At 42.4% G+C, this 23,266-nt stretch overlaps 1 protein-coding gene across 6 annotated transcripts; it reads right to left on the bottom strand.

The window, feature by feature from the left end:
- Positions 1–201: 201 nt before the first annotated feature.
- On the bottom strand, positions 202–22,173 carry GGACT (gamma-glutamylamine cyclotransferase). Of its 6 annotated transcripts, none has more exons than XM_077343809.1 (2): positions 21,969–22,173; positions 202–2,675 (listed from the first exon to the last, which is right to left on the bottom strand). In XM_077343809.1, the coding sequence occupies exon 2, from the start codon at positions 2,656–2,658 to the stop codon at positions 2,173–2,175; it is 486 nt and encodes a 161-aa protein (XP_077199924.1). In that variant the 5' UTR covers positions 2,659–2,675; positions 21,969–22,173; the 3' UTR covers positions 202–2,172. The 6 variants fall into 6 exon arrangements, with proteins under 6 accessions (XP_077199924.1, XP_077199928.1, XP_077199925.1 ...); XM_077343813.1 differs by having other exon boundaries at positions 22,011–22,173; XM_077343810.1 differs by lacking the exon at positions 21,969–22,173 and adding an exon at positions 21,557–21,708.
- Between the last annotated feature and the right edge of the window lie 1,093 nt (positions 22,174–23,266).

Here is a 23,266-nt window from a genome sequence, read left to right as displayed (position 1 = left end):
GAAGCAGCCAACGACGTTTAAACAAATCCCTGAGTGCAGAATTGATTAAAACAGCCCCATAAGTTTCAGTACAGGCTACCAAAACACATTATCAAAGTAATCTCTTTTGTAATTTTGTAAATTAGTGATTTTTTAAAACAAAATTATGGTATACACATAGACTGTTCACTCCTCAGCAAGTAAAGGGGAGCCAACTCACTGTTAATAAACTCTGGATTTTAGCATTTATTGCCACCAAAATTAATACAAAATAAAATTGAAATATTCCTTGTGAAAAGTCTGGCAGTTTAAGTACATAGTAGAAGAGCAAAGATGAAAGGCATGTGACAAAGCAACTGCAGATGCACAAACGTGTACAATTTGTCCAATTCATACAAATAATGGCATGTCATAAGGAAAAGTGGTTCCATGTATTCAGTATGGACTATGGCTCCTTCTGTGCTTGACGGCTACTGTAAGGGATCACTTGAAGCCTGCATTTCAAAACACACACAGGAAATTTTTTTCCTTCAAGGGATGTGGAGCTCTTGATTCAGCGATACCCAGTGCCCCGGTCAATACCTTCTCACCTATGTGTGTATTCTGAACTGCTGTGCTCTATGACAAATGAGGGTGCTGAGCCATGGGGCTGATTCCAAATAGGCTTGTGTGCTTCGGCCGTCAAAACGGCCATTCAAGCCCGAAGGGGAGAGCACCGTGGTGCGAGGAGGAGGGGCAGCGCCGGTGTGCCAGTCGGTGCACGCATGCAGGCACAGAGCTCTGCGCCTGCATCCAGGTGCCAGGTCACGCACCGCCACCAGCTCCCCCCTCCCCCCCACGGCGTGGTGCTCGCTGCTTCAGGCTTGAACGGACATTTCGGTGACCGATGCACACAAGCCTAATTCCAAATGCTACCTCCCAATCAGCAGTCAATAATAATGATACTAAACAATGTAGATTTTCGCAAAGTAACATAATGTAATGTAGGGTTAATCATTCGGCTGTAACACAGTTATTAGACAGGGTGTGTAAATATACTAAAGCACATTAAGGGTAAAGAAACCTGAGCTGGCAGGGAAAGGTGGCCCCATAATAGCAGAAACACCACTTGAGTACCAGGCATGTGAGCTGGCTTTCCTTTTCTCCCTGCCCACATTTCTGTTGCTGCTGTAGCATCTGTGGTGACTGAATCCCTTGGCAGCTCATCAACCCTATTTGCATTTCTGGAGCGATGCTCATCGCTCCACACCAGAACAATGGTCCATGGCATGAAAGGCTGGTCCATGGGTTCTGTTGCCCAGCCTCCTGGCTCACTGTCAGGTTCTGAAATCCAGAGGCCTGGACTTATGGAGCTTACTGAACACATCTTTGTTTGTGGCTCCGTTCCTTTCATGAACTCATTCACATCTCAGCACTTGATTAAAGGGTTTCTCCCAAGGACCGTTTTGCAGCTTATGTGAATGTCAGGTGGTAAAGAAAAAAGTTTAGACTCAGCTTGGGCAGTGATCCCCCCTCCCTTCGGGAAACTGGCAAATACAGCAGAATTTCCTTTTTGCTGTGCAGGAAAAAAAAAGAAAAGAAAAATCTTGATGTGGTTGTTTTCACTGTAGTTCTTGGTTTACATCTCATCTATTACTTAGCCTACTTGATTAAGCAAGTAAAAATATGCAAGCCTCAATATGCATATTTGAAATCATCAATTTCCTGGTCAGAATCTACGAATTAGTTCCAACTGACAGCATACATTGGCTCTTGTCAGATAAGAAGTTTCTAATGCAGACCTCACTGTGCCCCTCACACTGAGAGGAACCCTTGACACCCCCCCCCCAGCAAAATAGGGGGGGGGGCTTTGTGGACTGCAATAGAATGGGAGAAGGAAGGAGGCCCTTCTTCACCAGCTTCTATCCCATGGAGGCAGTTTGCATCCTGCCTGCTAGTGCTTTCTTTCACTATATAGTGCTATATATTTTATTCTCTTTCTCTGATTAATATAAGCAGTTTATTTTCCAGTTTTAAACTCATATACATAACTTTGTCATAAATGTTATGAATACATTGCTTGTGCTACAGAATTACACTTTAGAATCCCTGTTTGAGGATTAGTTACCTTCAAGATATAATGGATCTTAATTAAAACTATGTTTTTCCCCCTCGGAAAACATTGAATCAAAAAAATCAGCTCAGTTTTCAAAATCATTGATTTTTATCCACCCTGCTTTCTCGTAGTACATACAGAAGTCCATGTTTCCCAAAGGAATCGTAGTTGTCATAGTAAGGGAGATCCATCCATTCAGGCTGATAAGTTGTAGTGCTGTAGCTATAGCATTCCAGAATGCTGTTAACAACTGGTCTCTCTTCAGGTGTGCCGCTTGTACCTTCCCACTCAACTATTTCGATTCTCATTGGAGTACGCTGATACACGTTTGGGCAGTCTTCAAATTCATCCAGGAATTGCAACATCTGATCATTGACAAAATAAATCTCTCCTGCGATACGGTGCCCCCTTCCTGGGCTGTTCAGCAAAAAGGGAATGTTATATTTCCCGGCAATCACTAGGGGGTACTTCTCCACTGTGAGTCCTCTGCCCTGGAACGTGGCCGTCCCATGTGTCCTGTCTGTCATGTTATGGTAGTTCGGCTGCCCTTGCTTAAGGGTTCCGTAGACAAAGACACGGGCCATTCTTCCAACTGAAGAAACTTCAAAATTAAAAAAAAAACATTATTAAATTATTAGAATTGTGTGTGTCCCCTGCCCCCTCCCCCCGAAAAAAAGCTGACTTGGCAGAGCTACATTTGCAAATACACTTGTCTAAAAAGAAGCTAGACAATCTCAAGCCATTTCCTAATCTACTGAGAGACTCTAACGGAGAAGAGAGGACCATTGAGAAAATTAATTTTATGGAACTTGTCTGACATTTTGCTGCCTCATTTTGCTATGAAATTACCAGAGACAGACTCGTACCTTCAAATCCATCAGTGTGGAGTAGGATTGCCAAGTCTGAGTTGCAAAACCCCTGGATGCTTGAATGGTGGAGCATGGGGAGAGCAGGATTTGGGGGGCAGGGTATAAAGCCATAGAGTCCAGCCTCCAAAGCTCCTGTTTTCTCTAGGGAACTGATCTCTATCGTCTGGAGATCCGCTGTTATTCTGGGAGACATCCAAGCACCATAGAAGCTGGCAACCCTAGCATGGAGTAGGCTGTTTTTCTCAGGGTGTAAACTATAATACAGCCATTTACATGATCACATAGAGTGGCTAACCTCAGGGGGGCCTCCGGTTCTCCCAAAATTTTAAAAAAAACACATCATCAGTCTGAAAAGATTAAGTCCCCTGGAGAAACTGGAAGCTTCAGAGGGCTGATTCTATGAAATTATACTCCACTGAGGTCTCTCACCTCCTCAGACCCAATCCTCCAAATCCCAAGGATTTTATCAATACAGAATTGGAAATCCTACAGATCATAGTAGTTAAGATCACAAAATGGCAAGTTCTGCCTGGTTCATTCTCAGTTCAGTTGTGAATGTATGTAATAGTTATGTGGCAAATATGTGCATTACTTATTTTAACTGTTGCCTCATAAAGCGATTCATGAAATAAAGACAAAAGGTATCCTAGTGAATGTCCTCCTTGCATCCACCTATGGTGAAATATCGAGCAGGTCCTCACTGACACATCTTAAAGGAACATCTGCATCTATTCTTTAAGCGCTGAGACTTTCAAAAGGATAAGAACTACCACTTTGCCCAAAATCTTAGAGGCAGCTAATTATGTTGGTTTACAGCACCAACATAATGCAATCTCTTCTGAAGCTCAAGAGCAAGGAGTTTTCAGACAATTTATTATTATTATTATTATATTTCTTTCCCGCCACTCCCGGAACCGGCTTGTGGGGGTTACAAAGTCTTAAAACCCCATTAAAACCTCATTAAAACCCCAATTTAAGGGCACCCACACATTAAAACACATGACAAAAGCCTAATCTGGAATAGGGGTTTTGGGAGGGGTTTTTTTTGGGGGGGAGGGGGAAGCATATTTAATTACATTCTCCAGGGCAATACATTGTTGGGAATTGCAGTGAACAAATGAAAGCCCTCCTGCCTGGCAGCCTGGCTCAGACAGCAGCACAGAAATCACAGGGAAGAAAAAGGGGCAAGAAAGATTAGATATTAAACTCGTACTAAAGGACAGCATTTTATGAATGTCTGCAGATGAGTAACTACCTGGTACATTCTTGTCCTTGACAACTCCATAGTCACGTACCCCAGAAGCAATCCATATAATGTAAAAATGAAGCTTGTGTAGTGTTGACAACTTCAGTGAACAATATATAGTGCTATACACAAAAAGTAGTATTTTAAACTCTTCCCTGGAAGTCCCAAGAGCCAAAACAGAACTTAAGTTTTCAATAAAAGCCATAAAACTGAGCCGAGAGACCTGTGACCTGGGGAAAGGGCTAGAAATAAAATCACCTTGAAACCCTGTCTACTATTTCTTATGATGAGCATTAGGAAAACAAGGTTTAATATTCTGACCCATCAGGTGTTAAAGCACATTTAGAGAAGGCTACTACAGCAAATAGACATGTTTGGACAATCAGCATCGGTGAAGCAAAAACTGTCAAAGGATTCTTCACGTATGAACTCCACCACACTCTTTGAACATGGAGGAAACGACACAAAGTTAGAGCCACTTAATTGTCGCTAGCAAAAAGAAGACGGCATGGGGCTGTTCCATGTAATGTACTCGGGGGCCCTTGTAACAGCAGCTTCCTGAATCCATATTTATAAATGCTAATACTAACCTGGCAAACTGCAAGAACTGGAAGCCATATGGGGAAGCACACGCTTGCAAGTTCTGCTCCTGTTGCTAAAGGGAGAGTAGGGTGGATTCCCATGGTCAGTTTTTCCCAATGGGTGGCAATTTTGCAAACTCTCTGCAACAGCATTTCTATAAAATTTGGTCTTTTATTGAAAGTTCACTCAGTGGTGGTTTTAAACCTACCATGATTGAAGGGGGGAGGAGTCACCTCCATATCTGCTGCACTAAGGGGCATCAGAGATAATGTGGATTTGGCATAGTTAAAGAAATTTCTTGATATTTTTCAAATAATCTTCTCCTGTGTCCTGACTGGCTCATTTGGAAATTTCCTGCTTCTTTGTGCATATTTGCTGCTTGCTTGCCTCCAGAACAGATTGAATGAATGCAGAACAAGTTACATCTCTCTCTCTCTCTCTCACTTTCTATACAAAGTTTGTTTCTCTTCTTAATAAAACTATTTAAAACTCTTAAGCAGCTTAGTGTTGTGCTCCTCTTTGCACATTTAAACTCTGCGAACAGGTGTCCCTCATCAGAGATGTCCCAGTTTGTGAGTCTACTTTTTATCTTAAATGCGCATTGGTCTCTGCTTTTGATGTTCCATTTTAAAGAACAGCCTTCCCAAAGTAGGCCAAGGGAGGCTTGTGTTTACTGGGAGAAAATGAATAAGGTTTCTGGCTTCCTCCTTGGCTGCTATTCAAATATATTCTGCCTCCTGGCTGCACCTGCCTCCTCCCTCGTGATCCTTCTGTCTTCCTAAAGCCCAGAGCATCTGACACTTTCCCAAATTTTGCTATCAGTCACCAAACTTCTAGGAAAGATAGTCTCTGTTTCCCCAACCAGCATAGCAGTTTGGTCTCTAACTGGCAGGTGTAAAGGGTCTTCAGAAAACAGGTGGAACACCTGGCCTTTATTTGAAGCTGAGGGTCATTAAAGGACATTACTGTAACAGGAAAAGTAAATGCAATCAGCACATTGGCTTGCTTTAATTTTTCATTAACTTTGAATGTGGGTTAAGATCAAGAATTGCCCAACCTCAAAGGAACTTAAGTTGTGCTTCCTAGGGAGGCATTGATCTAATATACCTTTCCTAATGGGCAAGCCCAGAGCAGTGACTCATGCAGGGCTGCAACAGATAACATCCTCCAAAGTATCCTCAGATAACATCCTCTGTAGTCTCTCTCAGGCAGAAGTAACAGAATGACCTAACCATGCCAGTTACAAAGACTGGAAGAATGCAGAGCTGCAGTGGGTCATCTCTTCTTGTGGATATGTTTGGAGGGAAAGGGAACTCTGGGCTCACAAACCTACTCATTCCCCCCCCCCCTTTGCGCACACCAGCAGGTATCTCACAGCACAGAGTTTGTATATTACTATCGCAGCAGCAGATAAAAGTATATGCTACTTGTTCCTGGTTCAAATCCTCCCTCAGCTGTGAACTCTCAAGAAAGCTTCCCGTTAGTATCTCTGCTTCATCTCCCTTGGTGTAGTGGTAAGGAGTGGTGACTTTTAATCTGGCGAGCCAGTGCACTCCCCCACATGCAGCCAGCTGGGCTCGCCACAGCACTGATAAAGCTGTTCTGACCGAGCAGTAATATCAGGGCTCTCTCAGCCTCACCCACCTCACAGGGTGTCTGTTGTGGGGAGAGGAAAGGGAAGGCAACTGTAAGCCGCTTTGAGACTCCTTCGGGTAGAGAAAAGCAGCATATAAGAACCAACTCTTCTTCCCCAAGCAGCAATATGGTATACCTCACAGGGTTATTGTTCAGACTAAATGACTGTATATTATATATACAGTTGTACACCGTCCTGAGCGGCATAAAAATCAAACAAATAATTCCCACACGAGAAGAAGTAGTCAAAGCCCACATAGAAAGAACCTTCTGAGTCAGAAGAATAGTCTGTCCTTTTGGAAACAATGTTGCTGCTTACCAAAACACGGGTTATTTACCTCAAAGAAGAAGGTCCAAACACTGTTTCCCCAATGTGCTGTAAACTCCCCTCAAACCCTTACGATCTACTCTCTCATGGCAATGTGTTTTCAGAACCCCACAATGATTTGCCCTGTTGTTCTGTCAACAGTTAGCTTTGTATGTTTACCCTTCATGACATCAGATGCGTTTGAGGCTATGGCCTGTTTGCCTGACAAAGCAAGGAGCATTAATATTCAGTCGCTCTGGTTCCCCTTTTAGAAGAAGAAAAAAAAATCATTACCTTTCAGATTGTGTTTTGAATAACAAACACATCCTTCAGGAAGAAACTTGTCCCAGTGGGGATTGAAAAAGGATCAGACTTAAGCACCGAAACATGCAATTAATTCCCATTAGGGGATTAGGGCACTTGTGTTCACTTTGAATCAGAAAAAAAGTGAATTGTGACTTAAATTGTTCACAACCAAGAGGTTACTTGTCAGAGTTAATAAGTTAAAATATTAAAAGGGAAATGAAAAACGCACATTAAAATCTCCAGCGCCGAGTCGCACGTCTGTCTGCAAGAGATACGCTTCATTTACATTTAAGCAGTTTCTTGACTGGATATATTGAGTGACACTTTTTGGAGGGGGAAAGAAAAAGAGGTTGAGGGGAAATTCTTCACAAAAATCAGAACACCCCTCAAAGCTTCATCTAGCTGAAAGAGCGGAGGTTTAGGGCATTTTGTTACAACTGATACTGAATTTGTTACACAATATTGGGGGGGGGGGGTTTTCAAGGCAGGGCAAGTCCCCTGCTCAATATTTAGGAATATGGTTTCCATTACGACTCCTAGTTGCTGACATGCTGTTTAATAGAAAGAAAAGACCAATGAGGAAATTGAAGCTTAAATCAAGACTGTCGGCTGTTACTGCTGTCAGAAGCTCACCGTGAATAAAAAACCGGCAAGTTAGAACTTGTAAACGTATGAAAGATTGTGACCTATCTGTTAGCCACAGGACAATCACATGGGGCAGTGTAAGATGTGAAAAGGCACTCTTGAATAGAAGAAATCTCTCTCTTAAAAAAAAAAAAAGAGTGCTGCTTTTGTCAGTCCAAAACACGCAAGTTTACTTTCTCGTGCATCAAATGATGAATGCCAAGCTAGTGGCCGGGAATTTTCTTTCTCTAAAATTCTGCATATAAGATAAAACCTTTTGCCTGTTTTCAAAGGTGATTTAGGCACTGTGCAGCAAAAGTACAGAGTTGATGTTTAATTTCCTACAACAAGCTGGGCCAGCAACACCAGCCCATTTAAGTAGAATATCAACGATGACAGAATGACAATTTATTTTTCCTTCCAATCAAGGAAACCAAGTTGGTGCACTGTTCTTCTCCAGCGTTGCCTAGGCAGAAATCAGGCCTTATAATGTTCAATATCCTCCAGGACAAAACAACCCTATTCAAAAAAAGATACTTTCATGAAATATTCATATTGTAGTCATTAAAGTTTAATATCCTGGGAAAATGAGTGAAATCTGTATGTCATCTCTTCAAGCAATTTCTTTTAACTACGACTGACAGCCTATCCAATTGTTGGTGCGGCTTATTTGCTTAGGACTGTATTTCAGGAGGGGAAAACAAAAACAAACAAAAAAAAGACAGATTGTGAGCCAGGAGAACGCACCTGAGAACCCTAGTCGGCTGGGAACAGAAGAAGCTCCCACCAAAACTAGCTAAGATCGTATTTCAATATTGTGTACTGATTTCAAGCTACTCATTCAATAATTACTGCCTGTATCTGAAGAAGTGTGCATGCACACAAAAATGTATACCTTGAATAAATCTTCGTTGGTCTTAAAGGTACCACTGGACTCAAATCTTGTTCTACTGGCTAAATGGTGGGCATTTGTTTGGGTATTGTTTTGGAGCTAGCATAGCAAAATGGCTAAAAGTGTGAGCTGTGGAAGTTCCCAATCTCACTTCTGCCATGAACTCACTAGCGGGCCTACAGTAAAGCACAGCAACCTCTGCAGTTTTCTCACAAACATTCTGCGAACAATATGTCAGTACCTTACAGACATGGTAGTTGTAAGGATTCCAGAGCTAATGTGAGCATTCAAAGGCTGAGATCTGATGAATATTACTTGAGAGGAAGCCCTACAGAATGTAACAAGATTATAATGATACAAGCCTATAAGCCTGTCATCATGATAAAGGAAAGGGTTTTTAAAAAAATATTATATAGCAACCGTTTCCCAAGGAGGGACAATTTAAAAATGTATGCCAGCATGAATGTGACATCTGTTTAACATACATGGGGTAGGGTTGCCAACTTATGAGTTGAACAATTCCTGAAGATTTGCCTTAGACTGAGTCAGACCATTGGTCCATCAAGCTCTATATTTATTACTCTGACCGGCAGATGCTTTACAGTTGTAGGCCTTTCACATCCCTATTTCAGGTTCCTTTTCTTCACTGGAGATGCCGGGAATTGAACCGGAGATCTGCATGCAACGCAACAGCTCTACCACAGAGCCACATTCCAGTCAAGAAAATTTCTGACAAGCCTCTCTGGCTTTATAATTATTAGACTGGATCCTATATGCACTATTTAGGCGGCGATAGGCTAGGTATGCCGGCATTGAAAAGTTTCACCATAACGCAATATAGCTTCCTTGTTCTATACAGTAACGTTATTTTCCCATGGGGGGGGGGGGAGAAAAACCCTTCAATTGGCTCAGTGACCAGATATAGTTACACATTAATTCTTCAGAAGTTTCAGAAAACTGTAGGAAACAGGTGAAAAAACAAAATGCCTTGAACTTTAAACCTGAGCTCAGTCTGTTTGAATAAAGTGAGTTTTAAGGTCACACTTCACTCAGTGCTCACTTTCAAGAAGGACCAACAGGCCAGAACAGACTCCAGGGACCGCATCCTGTTGGCGCTTTGATGCTTTCATTTTGTAACTTACTATTTTCTTTACGGGGCAGACGCAGGCTTCCTGCTTGGGCCGACCCCTCTCCAACCTCACCAAATACCTCAAAAATCTTTATGGCAAAACACCTTTCTTACATTAGCCAGCAAGGCACCATTGGAAGCCACGGTCCCCTTTGAAAATCAAGAGGTTAAGGTCTCCTCTCAGCGGTTGGCCACTCCGAAACGATCAAGTCCTGGTTTGTGCAAACAAACAGCATCAGAACTACTGGTATGATACCACTGGACAATACCTGTGAAGCTGCCCCGAGCTTCACAGATTGTTGATTCCCCTACCCACACTGGTTCCAGCTCTGGCCCGTCCAACATTAAAGGGTTTACTTGATGCGTTACTCATGTTGGAAAAATGCTTCTTGGAAAGACAGCTGTAGCTTAAGATACAACAACCCCCCAAAAAGTAAAAGGGGAGGTGGGAAGAACTCCCCAACACAAAAATCGTAATTATGGAAGGAAATTAGAATAAGTAAGGGAAAAGGCTTTAAAATGTTTTTTTTTAATATTTCAAAAGGTTTAAAATATTGTTTTAGTTGCCATTTACACTCTCAAACTACTCTCTAGCAGCTACAGGATAAGCTGCAATATGAGGAATTTATAATTCCTGTGTATTGCATATATTATGACTCTAATCCTTTCGCTTAGTGCCATAATTCTTTTTGTCTAATCTGTACACATTTTAAGTTTTTTGAAGTCCATTAAGATGAAAAAAAAGTTCAGAACTTGAAACTACTGATTTTTAAGATACAGATTCTGATTAATGAAAAAACTGAGGTGATAATACCTTGAAGAACTTATTGCTGTTTAACTGATATATGAGTTTCACATGGCTACCTATAGGTAGCTGACTACTTTCCAGGTGTGATGGTGGATAAATTACTGAATAGAAGAACGTTATGACAACATTTAATTCAATCTTCAGATTTACTGATAGGCTTTACAGTTATTGCTTAGCCTGCAAATGCATGACATTCTTGGCCCAGAGAGCTGGATGCACCTTGAATGAGGATTCATTATTACAGTCCCCTCATATACAAGGTTTTAAAAATTAGTTTTGTATCATTTCTATTTCACTTAGTTTTGTATCATTTCTATTTCACATGAGGTCTTCAAAAGAGGTGCTGGCTTGACGCAGATTTACTTATAACTTCAATAGAGCACATACAAGTTTAGGAGTTCCCAACCTTGTGGGAAATTTGAGAGTAGTTAGTGGGCACCACTACAAAACGACTGCCATGGAACACTGCAAAGAAGAAGAGTTGATTCTTATATGCCACTTTGCTCTACCAGGAGTCTCAAAGAGGCTTGCAGTCACTTTCCCTTTTCTATCCCCACAACAGACACCCTGTGAGGTGGGTGAGGGCTTGGTCAGAACAGTTCATCAGTGCTGTGACAAGCCCAAGGACATACAGCTGGCTGCATGTGGAGGAGCAGAGAATCAAGCCTGGCTCGCCAGATTAGAAACCACCACTCTTAACCACTACACCAAATTGGTTCTCAGTAGGGACCAAGAGGAAGGAAATAGAAAGGAAAGCAGAAATGCTGACTAATAACAAAACAATTCACTCACCTATCCTTAATGGATGTTAGCCTCCAGATGGGATTTGGGGATCTTCTAGAATTAGTTATCTCTATCTCCAGATTACAGAAATTAGTTCCCCTGAAGGAAATTGATGCTAGAGGGGGAGGGGGTGTGGACTCTATGACATTGTATCCTACCAAGGTCACTGTCCTCTCCAGGCACCACCCTCAAATCTCTAAATGTTTTCCAGCTGGAGCCAGCAACCCTCCCCTCCCCCTGGTGGTCCCCAGGTAGGGGGACCTGGCAGCCCTATACTTCGCTGCATCCCGAAATGCCTGAAGCCAGATGCCCTCCTCCCTCTTGAGGGGCAGTTTATAGTTAGTCAAAACATGTTTGCCCTTCCACAACACCTCTAGAGATCAACTTGCAATGCACAGTATAGCAAAAATGGACACTGGAACACATGGCAACTGCATCTTTACTCTAAAGGTATGCAGTGTGATCTCAAGCAGCCATCATGGATGCCAGTCAGTTACCAGGACTTTCCTGGTCTCTTTTGAGATAGCAAGGTGCTAATCTCATAAATTGTTCCAGCTATTCTCCTCCCTCACTGCCCTTTGACCCATCTAGTCCGAATAAAAAACACTTAATGCTAACTCTCCAAATCTGGTAGCTTTCCTGTGTACAGCATTCAAGGGATCATTAAGAACCAGTAGCACCTATAGTTTATATGGGAAATCTCATTCAATGTCTCCCAAAGTCATTGTCCACAGACAACCCATCAAGTAATTGTTTTGGGGGCAAATTCATCACCAATCACCTCTGGTAGCATTTTACCCTATAAAAAGCAGTACCCTGTGCCATAACTGTCTGTGTTCTGGAATTCTTCTCACATACCCCCTTTTCCTGGTTGTTTTGTGGCTGTCTTTTTGGACCTCTCCATGTTGTGATAGGTAATTATAGCTTCCCACTATTCCATCTCTTTATTCTCATCCAACCCTGCTTTCCTTCGTATAACTTCTTGTGTGTATGTTTCAAAAGTTGTGTGTTAGTCATTTGCTTTACATTCTTCTTTAAGAAATATAACTTTCCAGTTTACTCTGGGCTTGTTTATTGAGAATTTGTAAGGAAATAACTGGTATACAGTATACACCAGTGGAGAGCCCATAGTTACCTGTCTCTTGCTAAATCTAAAAAGTAATTTGCTAATTCCCCCTTCTAAATTTAGGAGGCCTCTAATTTTAGTAACAAATTGAGTGATATGTCAAATGGAACTATTTATTTCACAGAATTCAGTGTGTTTTTGTGTGTTTCTTAATGTTTATATTACACTGAATATGTCAAATGCACCTTTGGCTTCATTATTAGGATCTTGTCTTACTCATGAAGCAGAATGTATTTGTAACAGACAGTTATTGACAGAGAGGTATCATTTTAAATTTTGTTTAAACTAGGGCTTCCCAAAGTGGGCGGTACAAGTGGTGAAAGGACCCAAGGGGGCAGTAGTTTGACTCTTCCTGCTGTAGCTGAATTATCCTAGCAAGAGATGTTCCAAGGTAGCCTACCATTGCCTAGAGGCAGGCTAGTAGCGATCCTGGACTTCCTTGGTGGTCTCCCATCCTAGTGCTGACTAGAGCCAACCCTGCATAGCTTCCTCACAGCTTAAGGAAGTGGGCTGGATGGGATATTCCTGTTGAGCTTCTTAGACTCTGACCAGTTAATTTTCAAGAAGACATATTTCTGTAAACCTTTCCTGGACTGAAATGAAATCTGTGTATAGCTGTGTGCATATACTAATTTGGAACATATCTTATTAGTTTATTTTAAATATATTTATTCCTAATCTTATTTCTTTAAACTGGGATTGCCAGCTCTGGGTTGGGAAATACTGGGAGACTTTGGGGGTGGAACCAGGAGTGAATGGGATTTGGGGCAGGGACTCCACCCTCCAAAGCAGCTATTTTTGATGCGGAACATCTCCTGGCGCACTCCCTCAAACAGAAATGTGGATGTACATGATGTCTGTTATCCCGCCTTAGGGAGCATGCGAGTAGATGCCCATGGCGGTGGCAACACAGCAGTGAGGCCTAGCACTGAGGTGCGCTCATTGCTCTAGTGCTGCTGCCACTGCCACTGCCAATCTTCCAAGGCTGCTCCCACCATCTGAGGAGCAGGAACAGCTTCGGAAGACTTGCGGGGCCGGTGGCGGCAAGTGTACCTCAGCGTCCTGGCTTGTGGGATGTTGCCGCCCCCCGCTAGGCTTCTGAGGCTACTTTCACGCTCCAGAGACCAGGAGAAGCCTTGGGTGACTGGCAGTGGCTGCAGCAGCAAGCATGCCTCAGTATGGGCCCCAGCCACCAAGGCTGCACCAGCTGCCACACCCAGGAGCCACACATGCAGGTAGGGAAAGGGGGTGGGGGGTGGGGGGAGTGGGCAGTGGACAAGGATTCTCACCCCTTATGTAGATGTTCCACATAAGGGACAAGAATCCTTATCGGTTGATTTTTCTCCAGGGGAAATGATCTCTGTTACCTGAAGATAAGCTATAAAACCAGAGTTCCCCAGGTCCCACCTGGGGACTGGCAGCCCTAAGGCATTTAACAGAGGAATAGTCGGTTGAAAACTCATTAAAAATGCAATAGTCCATCAACAAAATAAAAATAAAAATACTGCCAGGTCTGCCAAAGGTCTTCCATTACTGGCCCCTGAACCCAGAAAGTGATGGCAGCCTCCATACTCACTCTGGTAGAACAGTCAAAGGACTGGACCCGTCACAGGAAAAGACTTGTGATCCAAATTTTGCCACACAGGCAGCCCTGAGTGTGCCACAAGGAGAAAGCTGTGCAATGAATGCAGCTGCTGCACAAGTTTGATGAGTATGAGCCGCTCCCTCCCCAGGCCATAAAGAGCTATAAAGATAATAACCAGCACTTTGAACTGAGCTCAGAAACATATACAATCACTGCAATTGATCTAGCACTGGCGCTATATGCTCGGAGAGGCTGATCCCAGACAGGAATCTTGCTGCTGTACCAACTGAAGCTTCCATGACATATTCAAAGGAAGCTCCATGTAAAGCCTGTCAGAGTAGTCCCATTAGGGAAAAAACGGTAGTGTAGATCAGCCAGGCTAAGTTAGGAGTGTCTACATAAGGCAACAGTTTACAAGCCAGAAATAATCAAAATAACCTAGCAACAGCACAGACCTTGTTTCTCCAACAAGAAGACTGGGGTCCAATAGCACTCTTCACCTGATGTGCCACACAGAGTTTAATCTCATCTATCTCATCAACACCATTCAAACACTTTGCCTTCCCAAACAGCATGTTCTCTGGATTATGCTTCACTATATTCACTCTCTTACCTTTGAGGTTACTGTATGTAAAACAACAACAAAAGTTAGCTCAAAGGCAGGATTCAGACTTGCCAGACGCAAAAGGTTCAGATGCTGCTTTGCTTCATGTCAGAGGGAAGCACACAGTACCTGGACTACTTTATTTAGTTACATATTACTGGCATCTTTCTGTAGTTCAAGCCACGCCTCCTGGTTCTTCAAGGGGAAAAAGGATAGATTCTAAAAAGTAGATCCAGGTGTGTAGCTGTGTTGGTTGGAAGCAGCAGAACAAAGTTTGAGCTCAGTGGTACCTTTACGACCAAAGAAGTTTTATTCAAGGTATTAGCTGAAGAGTACACAAAAGCTTATACTCAGAATTAAACTTTGTAGGTGTTAAAGGAGCCATTGGACTCAAACTTGGTTCTAAAAGGCATTCATTCAACATGGTTCATATAGGAGTATATTATATATTTTCATTTTCCTCACAGCGTTCGTCAGCAGACATAACATAACCTCGCATGTACATGTCGTTGCAACTCTCTGCTGGTGGCATTTTGTATCCAGATCTGGCTCCTCTGCTACACCCAGGGGCTGGGTTGCTAGTTTCTTTTGGCTTTAACTGAAAATGTTAACTATTATTGTAAGCTGCCCTGAACCATGAGGAAAGGCAGGATATAAATGTTTTAATAAATAAATAAGCAAACTGCTGCACACAAGTTTCCTTATATTTCCTCCAGAACGAACTACTAACAAGGGAAACTGATGCTAGTCTGCTTTCAACGGGATGCAAAAGGATATTTCAAAAATGTCTTTCTTTCTGGCATTATCAACTCAGTCCTCCACTTCCTCTTACTTTTGCCCACTCCAATTCTGTATTTTTTTTAAATTAAGCTTGAGGACTTGTTTGTGTTTTCATCTGTGTATCCTCTCACATACATCTACACACACCAGCATCAATTATGCATTCCATTTTAATCTGTATCAGCTACTTTGGAAGACAATATTTGTTAGAACAGATATACTGGTCCTGCTTTACTCCATACATTTTTGGTTAGATTTGTGTTGTTCTGAAGCAACTGAACAAAATTTTAGTCCAGTGGCACTATTGGATGAGTAATGGGATGGAAAGTTACTTTTATAGTTTGACAAGTAGAAATTCATTGAGAGCTTTTACAGATTACCTGACAAAGAATTTTAAAAAATTGAATCCAGAAATACCTTTATAAAAATTCATTAATTCATTAATTCATTTTGTATATCGCCTTCCCACAAAGTTCAATTCAGGGTTTTAGCCTTGAATAAAACTTTGTTGGTCTTAAAATACCCCACAAAAATACATAAAACCCTTAATCCCCCATTAAAACAAGTACCCTGATGGAAAAACTCTCCCCTCCCACTCAACTGACAATTTCCTCTCTCTGTGCCTCAGGGACAACTTATGGACTCCACTACAGATAGTCTAATCTAGAGGGGCCCATCTGATCTCCCATGCCCTGACCTCAACCAAAGACCTGGCGAAAGAGCCTCATTTTACAGGCCCAGAAAGTTCTTGCAGGGCCCTCAGGTCTTCCAGGAACTCATTCTGCCAGTTGGGGCCAAGACAGAAAACGCCCTGGCCATTGAGGCCAGGTGAACCTCCCAGGGGCTGGGAACGATCAGGTAGGTGGAACTCACAGAGCGTAACACTCTACGGGGGGGGGGGGGGGCACAAGGCAACAGACAGATATGTGGGTCCCAGACCCCATAAGGCCTTAAAGGTCAAAAACAAAACCTTGAACCTGATCCGGGCCACAACTGGCAACTAGTGCAACTGCCTCAGCACCGGTTGGATATGAGCCCTCCAAGATATTCCTGCAAAGACTCTAACAGTTTGTAACAGCTGCAATTTCCAGGTCAGGGACAAGGGTAGGCCAGCATAGAGCAAGTTACAGAAGTCAATTCTGGAAGTGACCATTGCATGGATCACAATGGCCAGGTGCTCCAGGGACAGGTAGGGCACTAGTAGTCTCGTCTGGCGTAGCTGGTAAAATGCCCAGTGGGCTATACTTGTGAGCTGCGACTCCAAAGAAAGGAGGTATAAGTTGGTATAAGTAGCACTGTACCAACACTGCAAATCCCTTGACTGCTCCAAAGCAACAACAGGAAGTGTCTGCAATGATTATTAGAAAGATGAGAAAGCGGACAAGGTAAGAGAGAAAGAACAGATGTAGAATCTTTACACTATGAACCCATTAGTGAAGCTATCAGCACTCATCTGACTTCCGTTTTTATAAACTCAGACCTGGCTGTCAGAGCACAATGAATAATCCAACACAATTACTGAGAACACCGAAACACCAGTGAAATGGAAAGTTACCAGATAATTACTCCAGATCCTGATGACACAATCTACTAAGGTAGAGTTGTCAATCTTCCGGAGCTCTCTCAGAATAACAACTGATCTTCAGACTACAGAGATCAGTTCCCCTGTAGAAAATGGCTGCCTGGGAGAGTAGACTTTATGACATCATACTCCAGTGAGGCCCCTCTGCCCAAAGCCCACCCTGCTCAGGTCCCTCCCCTCCCCAAAGGCCACCCTTCCTAGGCTCCAGGAATTTCCTAACCCAGAGCTGGCAACCCCAATAGTGTGTAATCCACATTGCTTGGGAATGTCAAAAAAGTTACTTCACAAATGGGCATCCCAGTCACAGAAAGACCAAATACCAAATGTGTCTCATTCAGATTGTGCTTCTGCTAAGTTACATACATACATACATACATACATACATACATACATACATACATACATACATACATACATACATACATACATACATACATACATACATACATAGTAAGGCTGCCAATTTCAAGCCCACAAATTTCTTGAGTGAAGATAAGGGAGGGTGAGATTTAGGGAAGAGAAGAAACTCAATGGGATATAATTCCAGAGTCCACCCTACATAGCAGTCATTTTCTCCACGGGAAATGGTCTTACAGCTGGATATCAGTTTTAATTCCAGGAGATCTCCAAGCTCCACCTGGAAGTTGACAATTCATTGTCTTTTTAGACCAGGATTTCCATAGCATTTTGAGTCATTGGCCAATATATATTATTATTTCTTTGAGGACTTGCCACTGAGGAAAAGACAGTAAAAAACTGAGTTTATCTGGAAAACTGCTCTGGCTGACATCCTTGGAATGAAATAAACTAAAAGTAAATTCAAGAAAGGACATTGTTCAAAAACATTCTTTATTATTGTTTAATGCCATAAGGATAGGCCTTTTTTTTTCTTGTTCTGAGCTGAGATTGTCCTGTGTTCATGACAACTTTGCTAGTCCGAGCAAGGCTTTCTGGGAGTACTGCCTACACTTGAGCAAGATCAATTGCCCATATGTATGCATTCTCCATTGTGGTCCCCACCTTGGGGACAGTCTGTCTGAGGAGGTTAGAAAGGCTCTCACAAATTGTGTAAAAGAAAACTGTTTCAAGGCAACATTTCTATACAAGTAACAGAGCTGTTTTACAGCAGAATGGTTCAGGAAGGTATTTTTATAAATAAAAAAGGGGACTGTGGACTAGACCACTTGTATACAATGTATTATCTCTTTGTTATCCTATTATGCCCACCACATCATCTACTTATACAATACCATTTTATGCATTATTTAATGTATCATGTTTATTTATTTATTTTATTTATTTATATTTATATAACACCCTCCCCCGAAGGCTCAGGGCGGTTTACAGGGAACAAGAAACAGGTACAGATAACATAATGTCTACTACTTTTGCTTTGTTTCAGGTCTCTGTAATTTTAGCATTACTGCATTTCTTATTAGAGAGCTCATTCTGTTCACTGCATTGACTTACACTGTGTAATCTACCTTGAAGTTCAGTGAGAAATAATACAAAACAAACATATTGTTCTTCATAAGCCCTATCTTGTACTTATGAAGAAAATGTTAGGGCCTTCTAGAGATATGGTGTTGTCGACTGTATCACATCCCATAGTTGGAACTCTCACTCCCACATGTGCTAAATAATTCTAAGCAGATCTACTCAGAATTCTATTGACATGTATTCAGTGGGGCTTATTCCCAGTGAAATGTTCCTAGGATTGCACTGGTAAGTCATCTAATGTATGAACTCTTGAGTTTTAGATGCCAAATTAAAAAACATTTTAATTTTCCTGAGCATTTGCACTCTGCATTTTTTACCAAGTTATTATGCCGCTATGCTGTTTTAGAAGAAGAGTTGGTTCTTATATGCCACTTTTCTCTACCCGAAGGAGTCTCAAAGCGGCTTACAGTCACCTTCCCTTTCCTCTCCCCACAACAGACACCCTTTGCGGTGGGCGAGGCTGAGAGAGCCCTGATATCACTGCTCGGTCAGAACAGTTTTCTCAGTGCTGTGGCGAGCCCAAGGTCACGCAGCTGGTGGCATGTGGGGGACTGCAGAATCAAACCCAGCATGCCAGATTAGAAATCCTCACTCCTAACCACTACATCAAAGCTGTCTCTGATTAAATATATATATGTCTGTAACTTATTTTGTTTCTGCTTTTGCAGTTACAATTGTTTTACTACATAATAGGTTTTGAGCAGTTTATGTCAAAATTGTATTGTCGATGTAGCAAACTCCTTTTATTTCCTTTTTAAATTCATGAGTGAATAATTAGTTCTTAATAAAACTGAAACAAACTGATGACATAATTGTTCATTTTATGCTATGGTAGTTTTTTGTTTGTTTTGTGCTGTGAATGTTTTATTATTTTTTACTCATGATCTTCTTTGGCCATTTTCACACTTTTAAAAATGTTTTATAAGAGTGTAGAATAGAGATCCCTTAAATAAATAATTAACCACATACAAGGACAACTGTTCTTTTTATCAACAGGTCTGCAATACATCTTCCAACTGGTAAAAATAGGAATCTATTACTATAATATGCACATAAAAATCAAGGAATGGAAGTAATGATTGAACCAGGGAATTATTGGGGAAGGCGGTGTTGTGACAGCTCTAAACTGTAAATCCACATTCAATCCTGTTCCAGTTGTACTTGTGCCAGACAGGTATAAGAAGCAAAACCTTCAGTTTTAGCTGAAGCTACTTGTCTCTGTTATAACTATCTAAGCTGAACTTGAACAGTTCATATCAAAATAGAAATAACAATAGCCAGTAACAATACTGTATTGTTGTTCCAGTATCCGTTTTCTGTTTATTTACTAAGGGAATAAAATAGCTAAACACTATGTTTATATTTTCCCCAAAGTCTCCCAAGACATATGTGCTGAAAAAGGATTCCTGGAAAAAAAAATTGAGATTTCTCTGACTTCTAAGCTACATTTTTTACTATTGCCATTATGGCTACTAAAAATACATACAAAAGAAACCAGATTTAGATGTGTAGAGCTGTATCATGCTTGCATTTCAAAAATGTCTATTAAGAGTGAAAATTCTTAGCGTACTGTAGAAAATGGTTATACCTACAAAAAAAAAGGGGGCGGGGCTACTGGATCAGACCAGTGGTCCACCTAGTCCAGCATCTTGTCTCACACAGTCACCAACCAGGTCTTCCGGACAGCCAGCAACAGGGCATAGGAGCTGAGACCTTCCCTGATGTTGTCTCCTGGCTCTGAGATTCCGAGGCTCTGAATGTGAAGGTTCCCCTATTTATTTATTTTTATATTTATTTGATTTATATCCTGCCGTTCCCCAAGGGTTCCCTAAGTATCATGTTCCATGGCAATTCTACCAACAAGGCAAGTTCTGGTTAGAAACTCAGTAGTTTATTGAGGAGACTACAAATGACTGCATAGGATGCTTTGTTGCCAAAGCTAAAGACATACAAAAGTTTGGGACAGGTCTAGAGCTCCCCTACTACTCCCATTTGTTTTCACACCCTATGATCTTACAGGATGCACCATCTTATCATCAAAGCTTGACACCTAAAGGCAGGAAAGGGCAGTCATAACATTCGGAGCACAATAGGAGGCCAGATGGCCTGAGAAACAGAAAAGAGGTCTTGAGGGAGGAAACCCTCTGCTGTCCCAGAGGATCCTGGGATTCTGGTCAACACAGCCATGGCAAGAGCCAGAGGCAAACATGACACTAAGTCACCATGGCTAATAGCCATTGACAGACTTATCCTCCATGTCTCTAAAGCTCTTTTAAGGCTGTTTATTCCTGTGGCCAGCACTACATCCTGCAAATTCTGCATTTTAATTACTCTCACTGTAAAATGATGCTGATGTTACCCATTTAGTTGTGTAAGGTAGTATTTCCTTTTGTCCATCCTGAACACATTATTTTAATTGAATTCCCTCCAGTCCTAGTATTTTGTGAAATGGGAGAAAAATTTCTCTGTCAACTCTTTCCACCCTGAGCATAATTTTATAAACTTTTATCGTGTTCCCCCTTAGTGAGCTCTTTTTTAAACGGAAGAGTCCCAAATTCTTCAGCCTTTCCTCATAGGCAAGGTGTGCCAACCCCCTTATCATTCTAGTTGAGAAATACAGAACCCCTTCAACCTTTTGCATTTCTTAACAGTCTCAAATCATGAACCAGCACGTAAGGGCTTCCTGTTTTAAGGCATTCTCCAAAGTAGGGTTTCCAAAGCTGGGTCAAGACATTCTGGAGATTTGGGTGTGGTGCCTACGCTAGGCAGGGGTTGCAGACACTCAACAGGTTATAATGCCATAAATTCTACTTTCCAAAGAAGCCATATTCTGCAGGAGAAACTTCGGAGAAGCTGCAATTTTTTTGGGGGGGGGGATCCCCAGGCCCCCACCTGGCGATTGGCAACCCTAACCCTAATTTTAGCAAGTTTTAGGCATGAGCCACACAGAGTCCCCATTCTATGAATCACACTGGCTAAAAAACTAGGTTTTTTAGAAGTCGATGCAGCTTAAGCGTGGCATTTTAATGGGTCGTGCCTCAGGTTAATGCGCAAGGCGGGTTGAACTCTGCTGATTCAAATTCCTTAATCCCTAATCTTGACAGCTTTAGAAAAAAAAACATACCTTCGTAAAGTGTGCATGCGTCTGTTTCAGCTAAACACCCTACAACGTAGACCCGACCCAACCTAACTTCCAGTTCTAAGACCCACAAAGCGCGTGACAGACTGTTTTCTACCGGCTTTAGGAAGGTATTTAAATCCTCAACCAATCAAACGCTTCGGTGCCTCTCACGTGGCACATCTCCTTCAGCACGCGCCACTCATTTAAACGGCAGCTCTCGGAAGCAGATGATTGGTGAGGAAAGCAGTTGGGCACGCGACGGCTTCTTCCGCCTCGCCCCCCTCCTCCCTTTGCCTTATCTCGTGACACCTTGTAAACCAATCACATTCGAAATGGAATCGTCCGCTCAACCCTTCCCCCCTCCCCTTCCCTTGGAGTCTGTTTGAGACCGCTGCACCCGCTGAGCAAACCTTACCCGCCACTTTAACGGCTCGTTAATCTCTTTCGTCGGACTTGCCTGATCCCTGTCAATCAGAATGTCACCAGCAGCCACTTCCGGCTTGTGGGTGACTCGGCGGAATGGGGAGGAGTATCTGAGATACTATTCCCGCCTTTTCCGGAGAAAAGGAGTCTGATCGAAAGAAACGGTAACGTTGGCGGAAGTAGATGAAAGCGGTCCAAGGCGCCGCTGTTGTCAAGGCAACAAGAGCGCGCGAGGTCTCAACGTGCTTGCGCGGTAACAGTGGGACGGGCAAGCAACCCGGCTTGAGGCAAAGCGGCCGTCGCTGTTTAACGTTGCCAACCTCCAGGTGGAAACTAGAGATTCGGTATTACAGATGATCTCCAGGTAATACAGAGCAGTTCACCTGGAGAAAATGGCTACTATGTTAGACAGACTCGGTGTCCCTCTCTTCCCGATTTCCTCAGGGTTCGCCTCCAAAATCTCCAGGTATTTTCCTGCCTGGAGTTGGCAACCCAAGCTGCGTGTCATAACTACCTGTCAGCCGGCTGCTTGAAAGTAAAGTCCGCAGAATTCAGTGACTTCCTTGTAAGAATTAGATGGATTTAATTCTGAGTCATGTTTCCAAAATAATCGCATACGCACACAGTCGTATTCATTCTTCAGAAGCGAATCCCATTGAACACGAGGAACACAAAAACAAAACAAGGAGTCTTTGTGGGACCTGAAAGATCTAATACGGTTTTATTCCCAGCACAAACTTAAGGGGGCTACAGCCCATTTGTTAAGAGCTGACCTTTATAACCTGTTTTTCACTACTTGAAGGAGTCCCAAAGCGGCTTGCCATCGCCTTCCCCTCCCCACAAGAGAGAGCTCAATCAGAACTGCTTTGTGAGAATAGGTCTAATAGAAATGCAACTGGCCCAAGGTCAACCTGCTGACTGCATGTGGAAGAGTGGGGAATCATACCCAGTTCTCCAGATTACATCTGCCACTCTGAATTATCACACCATGGAGGCTCTTGAATCCTTCAGATACCATAAAGACTCCAGTCTAGTGTGTGCTGCCACATGTAACAGGAATAAGGAAGCAGGAAAGACAGGACATGAGACACTTTCCAGGGTTTCCCAGGCATTGCCACAGGAGGCAGCAACTGCTGTGGTCGTTTGTGTGGCAAATCCTGCAAGTGAATCCCCCCACACACACACATACAGTGCTTGGAAAGGTTTAATAAAGTGATTATTAAGGTTCACTCTGCAACTGCCTGATCCACAGCATGAGAAAAACAATTAGAACACAAAATGCACAGAATG

The sequence above is a fragment of the Paroedura picta genome, chromosome 6 (genome assembly GCF_049243985.1).
Source record: "Paroedura picta isolate Pp20150507F chromosome 6, Ppicta_v3.0, whole genome shotgun sequence".
Classification (NCBI taxonomy): Eukaryota; Metazoa; Chordata; class Lepidosauria; order Squamata; family Gekkonidae; genus Paroedura; species Paroedura picta.
The sequence above is the reverse complement of the archived record's forward strand: the minus strand, read 5'-3'. Positions and strand labels throughout refer to the sequence as shown.